Genomic DNA, 15,628 nt, shown 5'->3' with positions numbered 1-15,628 from the left:
GCAGGGGTGTCCTCTAACCACACCTGACTTCTGTAATGTAAGAACATACCCCAAGCATTTCCTTTTTCTTTTTTGCTAGGTAATTGTTGAGGGGAGTGGGGTTCAGACCCCAAACACGAAGCACCACAAAAGGTTCCTGTGCCATTGGGAAAACAGTTCACCAATGCACTGCCAACGTTATTTATGTTTTTCTCCCCTTCTTGATCTGTTGAAAACAATGCTTGTACTTAAGCTGGAACCACCAACAAATAGAAACAAAGCAGTATATTTGTTTCTTTTTTGCTTGATATTTTTGAGCTTACAAATATACTAATGTTCTCATAAAAAATCTCTGTTTTTTGGGTTTATAAAATAGGATACTTGATACGTAAACAGGTGAATAAGAGAGAGAGAGAACCTAATATCATGTGATGCCCCTCAAGTGAACTTCATCATAAACAATTGTACATATAATGCCGATATGAACATTTAAAATTTTAAATCATCTTATGGTATATAATTCATGATCTTGATACAAGGGCTAAATGGAAAACCTTTGAATTTATCCAAAATTATTAAGAAGTGCAGACATAACTATTGAATGGAAAGAAAAAGAGTCACAAACTGCACAAAACACTCAAGTCTTTTTTCTTCATTTGTTATCTTCTTTCACTTGATCAAGCCAATAAAACTCCCCTCCACTAAGCCTTGAACCTCAGAAAAAAAAAAAAAAAAAACTTATTTCAAGTCCTCAGCCTGTAAAGACATGAAAAATCAAGAGTGAGAAGATCATATAAATGCCTATAAAGAAAAAATTGGGCAGAAGGTTAGAATAAGAAAGAAGAGCAAAATTTGTTACTTTTGAGTATTCAACTTCGAATAAGAGAAAGGGCTACCTAACATCTTAAGCAGAAAATGTACTAAAAACAAGTCCTACTAGGAAGGCAAAAAAATAAAAAGACAGTTTGCAAAAAACAAAATTGTTAGCTCAGAGTCCACAGCGTTTGAATAAAAAGAAAGGGCCATAGTTCTAAGGCAACATCTTAAGCAGAAAATGTATTAAAAACATGTCCAACTAGTAAAAAAAAAAACCGATCAATGCATAAGATTTCTCACTTGGTAGAATCATATGGTACATGTTTATTTGAATACCTAATTGAAGGCCAACTTCTGGGAGTGACAGCTTACCAAAGCCAATTATTCTAACCCTGCAAAGTAATAAGCCCATGCGATTATATTTATTGATCATATTACTAATTTCTTTCATTAATTCTTTCCTTTTCTTCGCATTACCATATCCTTTCAAAGATACCCAAAAATGCAAATCAAACAATACAATTAAAGAGGGAAACAAACTCTGGCATTCAACAACAAAAAATCAATGGAACAAAAACTAAGTAGTGGGAAACAATACTTTTTTTTTTTTTTTGGCCAAGTACTCCATTCAAACACGCGTAAGGAGGAAATGTCTACACATTTTTTTTGGATACATGCTGAGGTTGACAAAGTTGCAGATTTCCGCTTTCTTCTCTGATAATGAGATATTTCAAAACTCCATAGCTGAAGATGGCACATCTTCAATTTTTTATATCATCAATCGCCCAATATTTATTTGTTTATGAATAGTTTTGTTAAGTCTGACACGTGTCACACTTATATTGGATATTTGTAGAGTTAGTTAGGAAGTTATTCTGTTTCATAATTCAGTTATTACTATTCACTGTGCAATGGCATTCATTTCTGGTATAGGATTTAGAGAACAGAGACAAAACTTTCACTCTCATTTTATTTCATCTACTTCAATTTCTCTCTCATCCCCAACTCATATCACTCAGTTCTTCAGATATATATATATATATATATATATATATATATATATTATATTATATTATAGCTTCCCATCAGACCTTCCTTTGTTAAGTGCTCTTTCTCTCTGTTTTTTGATTGAGCAATGGACTACGACAATTTTGGGCCTTATATCCACACTTTCTTTGCGTTTTCTCTGATTTTTTTTTTTATTATTTTAATTTTGTAAATTTCACTTTCCCAATTTTTATTTTATTTTATTTAAAAACTTTACTTTCCCATTTTTTTTTTTTTTTTTTTTGAAGAGTGAATAGCCTTTCATTCAAGTAACGTCAAGGAGTCATTATACACAGCTTCCCAGGCAGGTTGAGGACAGTCCTCAATCCATACCAATTCATCAGAGACATTCCTAGCAAAGCGGGCTAAGCAATGGGCAGCAGTATTTGCACTGCGCTTTACACAGCTGACTGAACACCATCTCAGGCCCCTCACCAGCCAGTGAATGTCTTCAATTACCGTACCTAGTCTGGAAGTGTCCATACAGTTCGATGCAATGGCTCTCATAACATTCACATTGTCCCCTTCAATTACCAAATCCGTGAAACCTGCATCTATGGAGAATTCAAGAGCTTTTCGGCAAGCAACTATCTCAGCTTCCTCACTATCTTGAACAAACGGTCCCATAGCAGACAAGGCAGCCATGACTTCACTTTACTTTCCCATTAGTATAGGACAATTACAACGTTTCTTCTATTAAAAAAAAAAAAACAATAATAATGTTTCTGCGTAATTTTAAAAGTTAATGTGCCCCGCATAAAATTTTTAAACAAAGTTAATAATGCCCCCTTTAATTTGTTGCAATAAGCATTTGTCCTCATTAATATCTTTTGTAAAATGGACAAAAATATATATTTTTAAAATATTTTGTATTCAAACCCACATTTTGTTGAGAAGTGCAAATGTCAAAGTCTATTTTATATTTTATTAGTCAGATTATGTTTTGACTTATAAAAAATGACATCTATTTATATATATTCTTCCATCCATCTCAAGAAAAGCCTTGACCATTTAAAGATTATATTATGCAGATTGATTGGTTTAACCGAAGATAGTTTTTAATTATTTATATTATTTCCCTCTTCCTAATTGAATTGAGATTTTATTTTAGATTATGTTTTTCCCTTTTCCTAGTTGTATTAGGATTGTCTTTTTATTTTTCTTTTCCTAGTTAAGTTGTTTTCCTTTCTCTAATAGCAGTAAGACATTATTATTTCTTTTTTTCTAAAAGGAGTAGGAGAAAATTTCTTCCTATAAAGACTCCTTAAAAAGAGGTTGTGACTACTAAGTGTCTGTTTGTTTGGGTGTTTTGAGCCCAAAAGTTGGCTTTTTAAAAAAGCCAGCCCAAGTTTAGTGTTTGGTGAGTATAAAACGCAACTTTTTGCTTAAAGTTGCGTTTTATATTTGTGAAGAAATGCGCGTTTGAAAAATGGATGTGTTTCAGTCCATAATTGTAAAAGCTGGTGTAGGCGTTTGATATATATCCGTTGGGTGACTTCAATTAATAAAAGTTGGTAGGTTCTCTCTTAAGTTGTGATTAATAAAAGTTTATTTTGATAGGTTCTCTCTTATTTTGCCTACTAGCCTATTTTTGTTGTGAAATTTACTAGTTGGTATTAGAGTCACACTACCCTACATGATACAATTTCATGAAACCACTCGCTCACAACATGTGTGCTCCACATGAAATACCACCTTCCACCTTCCACCAGCATGGATTATCTAATAACAATGAATACAATCAACATTGTTTTGTGCAGCGCTACACTTGCTAAAGTTACCTTTAAAAAAAAAAAAATCTAAAAGCAAAAAACGTACTGACTTACTAGTAATTAGTAATTCTAGCATCCAATTCACTATTATCACGTGTACTACTTGAGTTTGGATTGAAATAGACACAATTTTTATATATCACATAAGATTTGTATCAGGATAAAAATGGTAAAATTTCTCCCACCCATTTTGATATATGATTTAGCATGATATACACCCTCTTTGTCACTTTAGCATGAATTATGATAATTCCAAATGGTAAAATTGAATGAAGGAGAGACTATTACTTAAAGCATTCCCTCAATGTTATATTACTTAATGAAACCCTAGATTAACAAAACTGTTCCATGCTCTTTCTTTTGCCTAATCCCGCCTGAGGGGCAAGGGATTGAGTAGAAAAAGTTAATATTAATGTAAATCCAAATTTACCTTCGAATGAGTAGTTTGATAGGAAATGACATGCAATTAATCTTTTGATGTTTTCACAATTAATAATTGTAAGGTGCTCTAAAAGTCAATTATTGTCACATAATGTGTTAAAAGGGAGAATAGGTAACTTCTATATTCTTGGTTTGAAGTTCATTAGCATAAGCCCAAACCCATTGAAAAGAAGTGTTTTTATTTGGAAAGATAGAGTTTTTTTTTTTTTTTTTTTTTTTTTTTTTTTTTTTTTTTTTTTCAACAGTTGCACACACCCTAATAGGCTTCTCCGATCTTCGTTCTTGAGGTTGCCATGCTTGAGTTGTTTCGAAAGCACTTGAGTACCTTCAAAAGAAACTTAGAGAGCATTAGGACAAATTGCATAGAACTTAGGGTCATGTTTTTTACGAGGGCAGAGTGCTTAAGTAATTCACTCTTTAGATACTACATTAGAAAGTAAGGTCAATAACATTTTGCCTCATGGAGTCATGGGTTATACCAACTAATAGGCTTCCCAACTCCACCCCAATACTCACATATGTTTTGAGTCTTTTGAGTTTTGACTACACGTGGCTTCTCCTCAAATACTTGTATCTCTTCCTTGATGGTTCTCTGAACTTTTTGAGAACATGTTGAGGATTATGAAGTTGCAAATTTTTGTTTTTCCTCAGATATTGCATATCCCCAAATATCATCAATCTCCATCTGAAGGACACCATTGTTGATCTCCAATTTTATGTCCAAACAAATTGACCTATCATTTTGATGTTCATTACCAGAAATCAAGCCCAAATCACAAGTCTAAGATCCTATGTCTGTATGCAATTGCATCTGGTGCTCCAACAAAATGTCGTTTTTAAATGTTCAACAATAAATATGACTATGATATGCAGCCACTGTACCCACTAACACCCAGTTTACTTCAAGAAGATAGTATTAACATCATTTCTTTAAGGGAAAAATACAAGTGAAAGAAGAAAAAGTTTGTGTGCGCACGCATGCCATGCTGTGGGCTACTCTTCAGTGATAACCAGAGGAAATGAAATAGGAAAACCTTTTGTCTTAGCAAGATTACTGATAAAAAAGAATGATACCTCGATATAAGTTCCCTAAACATCATAATCTTCTGTCAGTTTCAGAAAATTTCATCCCAGCAATGCCAATCTATTTGAGGTGATCCTTGATGTATTTATACTCTTTCATCTATATATATATATATAAAACCGAAGCTTTTGAAACTCCCACAATTTTCCACGTCAGCACAATATTTAAATTAAATTAAATTTTCCACCTCATCACTGTTTTCCTTTTCCAATGCAAATTAGACTTCTAGCCAAATAAGGACACTCTCCCACCGCCTCTACTCTCTCCTATTTAAGAATTGCTTGCGTAGAAAACCTAAGCCCCAAAAACTTATTTTTGCCGCAACACAATTTTCTCCTTAAAACTTATTTTTCTTCAAGATTTTTTTTGAGGGCGGCTCATGCTTCACAATTCACATATTCCACTTATGTATTGGACTCCTCTCCTTCTTCGGTCAATGCATCAAGGTTAGGGTTATTTGATTTGTTCAATAAAAATTATAGATTTGTTGCTTTTTCTTATAAGTTTGTCAATTGTTGTTTTGTTTATTTAATTGCTGGGCCTGAATCTTTTAATTAAATCTTCAAATTTTTATTGAACAAATCAAATAACCCTAACCTTGATGCATTGACCGAAGAAGGAGAGGAGTCCAATACATAAGTGGAAAAACTATAATCATGGATTCCCTTCTTTCTATTGTATTTCTCTATTGCGTATATATATATATTGTTTTATTTCAATACTTTTGAAGTTTTGAATCTTCTAATTTTTTTTTAAAATTTTTTTTTTGGCTTTTTGGAAGTTTTAACATCATAACTTTTGGGTTTTATTTTTTCTATTATCAGAAATTATCTAGAAGATTTCAATGAATATCCATGGATTATTCTTTTTGAGGGTAACCCATCTTTATCTTATATTTCTATTCCTAACTTTTTTTTCCTATATTTTTTCTTTAATTGTCCGTGTTTACGTCTCTTTTGTTTTTCTTATTTTTTCTTTAATTGTCCGTGTTTATGTCTCTTTTTGTGTGAGTATGTGTCATCGTATCTGGGTACTTAGGCAAAATCTATAAAGACTAAAGATGCTTTTTTTTTTTGGTAATGAATCCTGTGTTTTTCATGACTTTAGTGAGTCATATTCTTAATGATCGAAATGGTTTTGTTTGACGTGGATTTTGTTCATATTGGTTTCAAAGTTTATTTCTTGGCTTATATTATAGATTGTAATATATTTATTCATCAAACTGTTTAGTTGAGTTTGTTTTCGAAATTGTTTTCAGTGTTGGACATTTTCTTGAAGCATGTTGGTATCATATATTAAAATACTGTTAAGTTGATAATAATAATAATAATAATAATATAGTTTAATAAATGTCTGAAACGTATAGCTGTTAACAAATGTTTTAGCTATATGATTTTATTTTACAAATTCAATTTTGGTGTTGTAGTAAAATAAACAAAGATTAAATTATATATTGTACTCAATACATTTCCCGTGCATCGCACGGGTTAGCGACTAGTTAAGCTTAAATACTAATCATCTAGTACATCTTCGCCACCAAGAATCTAAATTTTTCATCCAATTCAAAGTTTGTGCATTACAAGCAGGACCAGTTTATTTCTTCGCTGCAATTGCTCTTTTTTTTTTTTCTTCTTTTTTTCTTTTTTGAGAATTCAGTAATTTAACATAACAAAAAGACAGTAGGTCTACACACACTCTGATAAAAACAGAGCCAACCCTTCTGGCAGACTTACAATCTGCAACCAGAGAAATAATGGACCATGAGAATGACTATATAAGAAAATAATTGGTCATCCTCTTCACCTACAACTTCAAAGTAACTCTCATTATTATGAGAGACTTTTTTCTAAATGTATAAGGTACCAAAGAAAATATGGTACCCTTATTTTCATTTCATTAGCTTTAAAAAAGTCAATAATCTTGAACATTACCAGAAATTGAGAGATTTCACTACATTTACATGACACTTTCAGGAAAACCTAATGTAGCAATTGCGTCATTGTGAAGTTAAAACTAATCACGACACTACTTAGACAAGAAATAGAGTGACTTTAGTAATTGCTCAGTGTCTACTGCCCAGAGTGACTTACTTGACAAAATGCCATTGTAATCAATGCAATCTGAACAAGCACACATAATTAAACACATTGAAAACTTTCACCAAATTGCTCATTGATTACAGTCCAAATAGTTATTATTTTTTTGGCGGAGTGGAAGATCTGACAAAAGAAACTCACACAAAGACTATTACAGCCAATATCTTGACCCGCTTGGTTATACCCTCCATCAGAAGTTGGATTTGCATAAATCAAACACAAATAAACTTAATTTATACTGAAAATTGAGGGTTCTACAACATCAGATTTTGGGTGACAAAAACTGAGATAATGCAACTGAAAGGACTCTGATATTGTAGGTTAAGAAACAATTCCATGAAAATACAACAATATAAAGTGGACAATACATTCCTGAATTATTTTGAAAGCACTCAATGCTGAACAAGCATACCAATAATTAGATCTGGGTCTTCACTGTTGAAATCTGCATTGCATACAGAAATGTTCTCTCTGTTAGTAACCTCTTTACCATCTATAACAAATCATTTCAGACAGCTTGGCATTTATCTATTTCTATATGACAAAAAATTAGGATGCACCTGGATATTTTGTAAATAAGCAACAAAATAGAGAATAATTGTCTAAAGAAACTAGAATGGATAAATGGCAATTCACCTAGGTATAAGAATCGTAGACAAAATCTCAGAGGTTACCATTTCTCCTGACCTCAAGACAACCCACTATGTTCAAGAAGAACCTTTGTATCATTACGTTGCTTCCTCAAATGTTTGTATCTATGCCTCAGAGCATCTTTGTGATGGTGAGACCAACTTTCCCATTGAACAGTCTGACCATTTCAATCAAAGCCTTGGCCACGAATCCATCACCAACTTTATTCCCGTTAAGAACTTGGAATCGTAACAATTCAATGAGGTAATGATCCATTTTTTATGTCTGTTTTATGCTCGGACATTCACCATCAGCACAGGAATGGACTTCTTTTATGCACCAACAGGAATGATGAAATTTATTTATGGGGGGATAACATTTCATTTAACAAAGCATCTGAGAATGGACTTGTTGGGACAAGGCTATTCATTGCAACGCCTAATTGGTAAAAGTAGTTTTTATCACTGACTAACTAACATGATCAAAACTACATGTGAACAAAGCAATAGATAAAGCTTCAAAATAACTAGGGATGACAAGTGGATCTGAGAAAAGGAACATCCTTCTCCAAGCCAATGTCAGGGAAAGACAGGAAAACTATTAGAGATTTTTTTTTTTTAATTCCATTTTCCAACTATTTGATATTATTCTTAGAAAGGAACAAATATAACTATAAAATGAATCAGAAAAAAAATGGAAACTGCACTTCAGTTTATCATTACATATTTGCTACATGGATCAGCAGTCAGCACACTGAAGAAATAAGGAAAATGGGTCGGCAAACTCTAAAGTACTCTAAAAAGAGAAATCTAGCATCTTTTTGTCAAATATAATTTCTGCCATTCATAATGTCCACATCTGTTCAATCAGCACATTCCAAACTGCCTATAACATAGTTTCTAGCAGCAACCACAAACTTATTTTGGCATGGGAAGAGAACCTACCTTATAGCCTTGAACACCTCCCAGTATTCTCCCACCAAAGCGAAGTCACTAGAACCTATTTTCTTTTTTAATTTGGGAATTCAAAGCAAAGAAGCAGACGACTTAGGTAGCTTAGCTCAGATGTACATCCCCAGAAGATGATGATAGGCTCATAGAGAAGTGTGAATCTCCATTCCCTTTCCCACCTGGATACTGAACTAGATGCCTCCTGTTGCTCCTACAATCCCCTTTATACAAACCCTATAATGCTGAAGATGCAAGGTTCTGTTCACAAGAACTGAGGATTTCACAGTGGAGAGTGGAGACATAAGCTGAAGTCCATCTTGGCCTGTAACCATATCTGTTAAAAACAAAGAAATTAGACAAGAGTCAAAAATTAAAAACAAAAAGAGAGCATCCAGAATGCAATCCAAATCAACATTCATTTATCACAAGTTCCACTTTGCCATTCTTCTCAATAGACCCATATCACTGGCTACCATTGTGTTCTTATTTCCAAAAATAATTTAAAGAAAAAAAATAAAGAAAAAGGATAATTTACAAAAGAATTTTTTTCCAAACTTTCAAAGGTAAGAAAAGTTAGTTTCCTAACTTAAATAATCCATTAACTATCTCACATATCCATCCTTCTACCCATAAATCCATATACATAAAATATTCAAAATATATTTTAACTTTTTAAATATTATGCTTATTGTATCTTAGAAGAGGACATGCCAATAACCACTTAACCGCTTATTGTTTCCTTCATAAGATTTTAAGCTACTCCTAGTTAAATGCTTACTTCTGCCAAATCCCGCAGGCCTCAGTTGGCAACTACCACTCTACCCATTCAAATCTCATAAGAAAATATGCTCAACTAATTAAGCCAATGATTCAAATTCAGTACAGTTAATCTCTTGAGTATGACCAAGAAATGTTGATCTTCATCAATATAAAATATTATTTTCATTTTGGATTTACTTGTCCATTACGTTGCACAAGTTTAGGCTTTTTGCTGAAAGAATTTTTGAAACTTCTTTGCCATTAAAAGGAATGCAACTCAGCAACAGATCAAATTACTAATTTCTTTCATTAATTCTGCTCTTTTGTTTGCATTACAATATCCTTTCAAATTGGCTTAGTTCCCCTTTAATGATGAGCGTGTTAGTTTAATGAGAGAGTGAGAAGTGACAAAGATGCAAATCAAACAAGACCACTAAAAAGGAAGACATACTTTGGCATTCAACAATTCAAAAGAAATTGAACAAAGATGATGCAAAGGAAAACAGTTTCAAAAGTAACAAATAAAGCATTGTACCAACAATTGTCCTTTCATTCTTAGTTACACCTGAATGACAAAAGAACATACCTCTATTGATCCTCTGATTTACTAATAATCTCATCTCTTTTTCTTTTCGTGGTAAGTCGTGCTAATAAGCCTTGCCTTAACTGAATCAAAATCTGACACTTTCTGGATGCTGCAAAAACAACATGACAAGAATAAGTACACAAACCCAGAAATAACTTGACCCAAACACAGATGTTACTCAATCTGGCTATTGATAATCAAAGGTCAGTCACATACAAAAATCTCCTCCTTTAATTAAAATGTTGTACAACCTGATATTGAATGAGAAAGAAGAGGAATCCAGTCTCGTAAAAAAATAAAAAGAGCAATCCACGTTGCTATTTGTGAAAGAACTAGATTTATTTTCAAATTCGACTAGAAGCAGATGATCTTAACTTAATGCAGGAAGCTTTAAGAACAATTTTTATGCATACTAAAAACATGTCCAACTAAGAAAAAAAAAAGCCGAGAAAACAAAAAAGTATACTAAAAACAAAATTGTTAGTTTGAAGTCTACAAAGTTTGAACAAAAAGAAGGGTAGCCATGATTCTTAAGGCAACATCATAAGCAGAAAATGAATTAAAAAAAAAGGTCCAACTAGTAAAAAAAAGGACCTATAAATAAGGTTTCTCACTTGGTAGAAGCATAGCTACCTCTTTATCATCAGATCAAAAGACACTAATTGGTTTTTAGTGTAGGTTGTGATTGAACCCCAGATCTCTTATTTAACCATTAGATATTTTACTAGTTAAGTTAACTGAAACCCACAATTACATATTTATTTAAATACCCAATTAGAGGCCAACTTCTAGAAGTGGCAACTCACTAACGCTATAAGCCATACAATGATAATTATTAATCAAATTACTAAATTCCTTTCATTAATCCTATTCTTTTCTTTGCACTACCATATCCTTTCAAATTGGGTTTGTACCCCTTTATGAATGAGGGTGTTAATTTAGTAAAACAAAGTGATAAGTGATAAAGATACCCAAAGATGCAAATCAAACAATAAAACTAAATAGGGTGACATACTTCATCATTCAACAAGGCAACAAAAATTAAACAAAAACTATGCAAAGGAAACAGTTTCAATTTAATAACAGTACCTTGCCCAGTTTTCTAGGAATTTGATCAAGAGGTTCTCATTTTCTTCGACTTTGGACGTGGATTGAAGTCAAAATCATAGTTTACAAAGGGATAGGCCATTAAGGAGGAAGCTAAATCAAATTTATCTCCAACAATTGAGTCAGATCCCAAACCCAAGTACGACCCATTTGTCACATCTAATTGAAGCCCTGAATCAGTTGGCAAAGAGAGATGCCAAGTTTCGTGAGAGACGAGGAGGTTGACATTGTGTTACAGCTGAGCCATTATATGCGATGCGTTCAAAGAGATAGGCAATTGATGACAAACCAAATCACAGCCATCATTGCTTCAATGCACTGAAGATGGTCCCACTGAGTACGTGGACTTTATATAATCCGAAAATTTCAACTCAAAGATCCACTCCCTATTGAAGAAGAATCCAAATGAAGCCCATTACCATCTGCTGAGTCAATACCTAAACTTAAGTCAAGCCCATTTGCTATATCCATTGGAAGGGTCTCCTGCGTCTGAGTCCACGATTTGTACGTGAACCAATAGAAGTGGAGAAAGGAGATAGTAAAGGTGTGAACTCTGTGTCGTCATCACCTTGCATCAAGTCCATGGACGAAAGAGGACATATGCATTCCACATGGGTCACTAAAGATGAACCCAAATCAAGTCCATCAACATTTGATGAGTCAAATGCCAAACCTGAGTTTGATCCATTTTTTGCATCTATTGGAAATACCAAACCTGATTGCAAAGAAAGGTGCCTATTAATGTCATGAAAGATACTGAGATTTTTAGGAGGACAAATGCATTCTACATAAACTCCTATCCTTTTAATGATAGGACTAATTTCTCCAGATGAAGAACAATCAAGAGTGAAAGCTTCACAGAAGAGCTCAACATGATTCCGATCACCTAGATTCAAGTCCCCAAATAGATCCTGCAATGAGCTCTGAGGTCTACAGGAAAAACACAGATGCTCGGTCCTCCTATCTTCTTCAATGACTATGTTTTCAAATGTTTGTACGCTACCATTGATGGAAATGATGACATGATAATTACAATAACAAGTAGAATCCCGTATTTCCAAAGCAACACAGAGAGCAATGGTTGGAAATTTAGGACCAATTGAGAATGATATTAAATTTCCATTCCTTTGATGGTTGAACCAGTTTGGAATCTCATTCTCATCTACTGTTACCACAAATTTATATTCACTAAGGGGGGTTTCACTCGCAAGGGATCTTGTAGTAGATGAGTGTGGACCCATTAACATGTGGCTTGTAACACCTAAGCATGGTGGTAGATTTGGTGAAAGCCCTATGATTTCTCGAAACTGCATGCAGTTAGCAAATTCAATAAATTACATATTAGCAAATCATTTAGTATTTGTGAAGGTAACACAAATAGTTTCTTAATAACTTTAAAAGAGAGATATACCTGAAAGAATGATTGTGAATCCAGAGAGTGGCAATTTACTACCTCTACATGTCTTATATTTTTGGGAAGCCTTAGAACTTCCCGAAACTCATTGCAATATCGAATAAGAAGTGTATGTAATCTCTCACATTTGCTCATGCTTTCTGGGAGGGTAACAATTTTGCTCCGGAAGATGTATAACTCTTCGAGTGTGAGGGAGCAACAATAATTCAAAATAAAATCTATTTCTGAGCGAATTTCAAAAAAATTAATGCATAGTTGTTTCAAGCTTGGAAAAACATATTTGGAAAAGCAACCAAGAGAATTGCACAATGGCTGTCTATCAATCTCCACATCCTTTGGAAATATGAAATCGCCAGAATGTTCAAGCCTCTCTATATGTAAATTATAGATGCTACATGGAAGATGTGCCTGTCCTCTGAAACTCATTGTTAAAATTAAGTCCTTAAGCCCAATCAAATTCCCAAATGACGGAGGCAACTCATTGGTACAGTTCCCCAGATGTAAAGATTTTAAATCTTTCATTTCGTGCAAGATATTAGGGAACTTCTTAAGCCTATTGCAGAGTTCAAGATTAAAAGATGTAAGAGATTTCATTGTGAGACAGCTTGGAAGAGTTTCAAGTTTATGGCAACCACCAAGGTCCAACACTTTAAGCTTATCAAGATGCCCCATGGAGTCATCAATCTCAACTAAATTTCGACACCATCTAAGATTCAATTTCGTTATGTTTGGGGTCATTGATAAGTCAGGTATTTTTCTAATCAATTTGCACTCACTGAAGTCCACATATGTTAGGGATGCACAAATCTGCAGAAAAAAAAAATTGAAAGTTAGAACAATGTTTACTCTTTAAAGAAGTATATATATATATATATATATAAATAAATAATAAAAACTTTAAAAAATAATAATAATTTATAAATGCTAATGATCATACCTGCTTGAGTGGTTCCTCTAATCGGTTAAAAGGCATGTTGAGCACAACCAGTTTTTTAGGGAAAAAAATCAGAAGGCCACGAAGAAAAAGGATATTCACGCCAATCAAGCAAGTTTAATCCATTGGGAAGACATTCAAGGGGTCCATTGCAACAATGTACATTACGAATCATAAGCAATTTAAGATTTTTCATCTTACAAAATTGTGTCTTTAATTGCACCTCTTCTGGTTCCAGTTTAGGCGACCACAATATTATGCTTTGAATTTTATCTAAACCCTAGTTGAACAAAAGGGTATGTGAATCGCCAAAAACTATAACAATTATCAAATTTTAAACAAAAACCATATTGAGAATAAATAGAAGAAAGGAAAAAGTAAAAGGAGAAAGTGAATCAAAACAACATGCATACCATATTTTCAGTTACTACATCAAGAACTTCCTCAAAACACCATAGTCTGCTACGTTCTCCGGGCTCTAGTGGTGCTTCTTGTCGAACAATGTTCATACACATTTGTTGTAGTAGATCATGCATCAACAAATATTTATCTTTACCAATAGTCACAAGACACTTTTCAATAAGTTTTTGAATACCATATTCTGGGTTCAAACCACAAGCTTTCAATACATCCCTGATCATATCATAATTCATGTCATATCCCTTGAAGAAACATGCAATATCAAAGAAAATATCCTATTCATTTTCGCTTAATCCTTCATAACTTCTTTTCAGTATTTTTTGAATTTCTTCATGAGGATTTTTTTCATAATAATCTAAAGCATCTTTCCATTCATTTATAGTTTTTCCACACAAATTAGCGCCATTACTTTTAGAGCTAGTGGAAGGCCTTTGGCATAATATATAGCTTTTTTCTCAAGTTCCAAATAATCTTCATAGAGCTTGTTATCTAGGAAGGCATGATTACGAAAGAGTTCAATAGCTTCATATTCATTTAATTCCTTAACCCCATAGTCATAGGTTGAAAGACCATTTCGCTTAACTAGCAAGCTTTTATATCTTCTTTTCATAATGATTCTACTTCCAGAAGCAAAGCAATCACATTGTCTGAGCAATGTTTCTATCTGGTACGTGTTATCCACATCATCAAGAATAATAAGAAACCTCTTTAAGGAAAGAATTTCATTTATCATTTTGGTTCCTCTAGACACATTATTCACCTTCAAAATCTTATTTTGTGAGACATTAGAAAGAAGTTCCTCTTGTAAATGGATTATGCCTGTATGTGTCTTTGACCTCTCTCTAACATTCTCTAGAAAACTTTTTGCTTCAAATTCATACAAAATGCTATTATAAATAGCTTTTGCAATTGTAGTTTTGCATATTCCACCAATGCCACTGATCCCTACCATGCGAACATCATTTGATTCAATATCTAAAAGTTTTTCTAAGGCCTCCATGCGAGAATTTACTCCAACCGGGTATGTAGCAACATGTAACGGATTCCGGTATAATTTGGAATTTGATATCTCTTCAACAATTTGTTGGATAAATTCAAAGTCAGTGTGGCTGCCATTCACATAACATTTAACACATGTAACGAGTTAAAATATAAATAACAGGAGTAAATAAAAGCATAAACTAAATTCAAGATGTTTTTTTTTTTTTGGCACGACATTGCTTGAAAAGTCCGTTTGGATGAAGACATGATCTTGTTGGGATCCCACTACTTTGAAAAAATGCAATAAGTCTTTCTTTTAAATTTTTGTAAATAATATGTGGGTGAAATTCCTAATTAATAATGGTAAGAAAATCTAATATTAAGTTGTTTTATTTCCATCATTAACATTTAACATGCAGATAAGTAGCTTGGTAGAAGATTTGACAAGAAAGGAATACTTTCATAATTGAGTAAAACTTGTCAAAAATCCGTGCAATACATGGGAAAACTTTGCCTATAAGTATGTTAGTCTCAAACTGAAATAATAAACTTGGTTTCTATAGGATTTTGATCTTCACTATTTACATTAAAAGGAATTGAGTAAGTAGGAAA

General features: G+C 33.1%; 1 protein-coding gene and 1 long non-coding RNA gene across 2 annotated transcripts; both read right to left on the bottom strand.

The window, feature by feature from the left end:
* Nucleotides 1–7,220: 7,220 nt before the first annotated feature.
* On the bottom strand, nt 7,221–10,316 carry LOC115993587. Its single transcript, XR_004093030.1, has 3 exons — nt 10,161–10,316; nt 8,810–9,149; nt 7,221–7,680 (listed from the first exon to the last, which is right to left on the bottom strand). It is a non-coding gene; the product is annotated as an uncharacterized LOC115993587 (long non-coding RNA).
* Nucleotides 10,317–11,728: 1,412 nt separating this feature from the next.
* LOC115949945 (TMV resistance protein N-like) lies at nt 11,729–15,035 on the bottom strand. The gene is made up of 5 exons (XM_031067205.1): nt 14,445–15,035; nt 14,029–14,277; nt 12,975–13,488; nt 12,679–12,860; nt 11,729–12,574 (listed from the first exon to the last, which is right to left on the bottom strand). The coding sequence occupies exons 1-5, from the start codon at nt 15,033–15,035 to the stop codon at nt 11,729–11,731; spliced, it is 2,382 nt and encodes a 793-aa protein (XP_030923065.1).
* Between the last annotated feature and the right edge of the window lie 593 nt (nt 15,036–15,628).

The sequence above is a fragment of the Quercus lobata genome, chromosome 6 (assembly GCF_001633185.2).
Source record: "Quercus lobata isolate SW786 chromosome 6, ValleyOak3.0 Primary Assembly, whole genome shotgun sequence".
NCBI classification, from domain to species: Eukaryota; Viridiplantae; Streptophyta; class Magnoliopsida; order Fagales; family Fagaceae; genus Quercus; species Quercus lobata.
The sequence above is the reverse complement of the archived record's forward strand: the minus strand, read 5'-3'. Positions and strand labels throughout refer to the sequence as shown.

Bases quoted from the DNA above. Each gene is read 5' to 3' on its own strand.
- LOC115949945 (XM_031067205.1), bottom strand. From the start codon at position 15,035: ATGGAGGCCTTAGAAAAACTTTTAGATATTGAATCAAATGATGTTCGC. The intron at 14,278-14,444 runs GTAATGGCGCTA...TGTTTCTTCAAG, and splicing joins GCCTTCCACTAGCTCTAAAA to GGATATGACATGAATTATGA. The intron at 12,575-12,678 runs GTATATCTCTCT...AACTGCATGCAG, and splicing joins ATTCACAATCATTCTTTCAG to TTTCGAGAAATCATAGGGCT.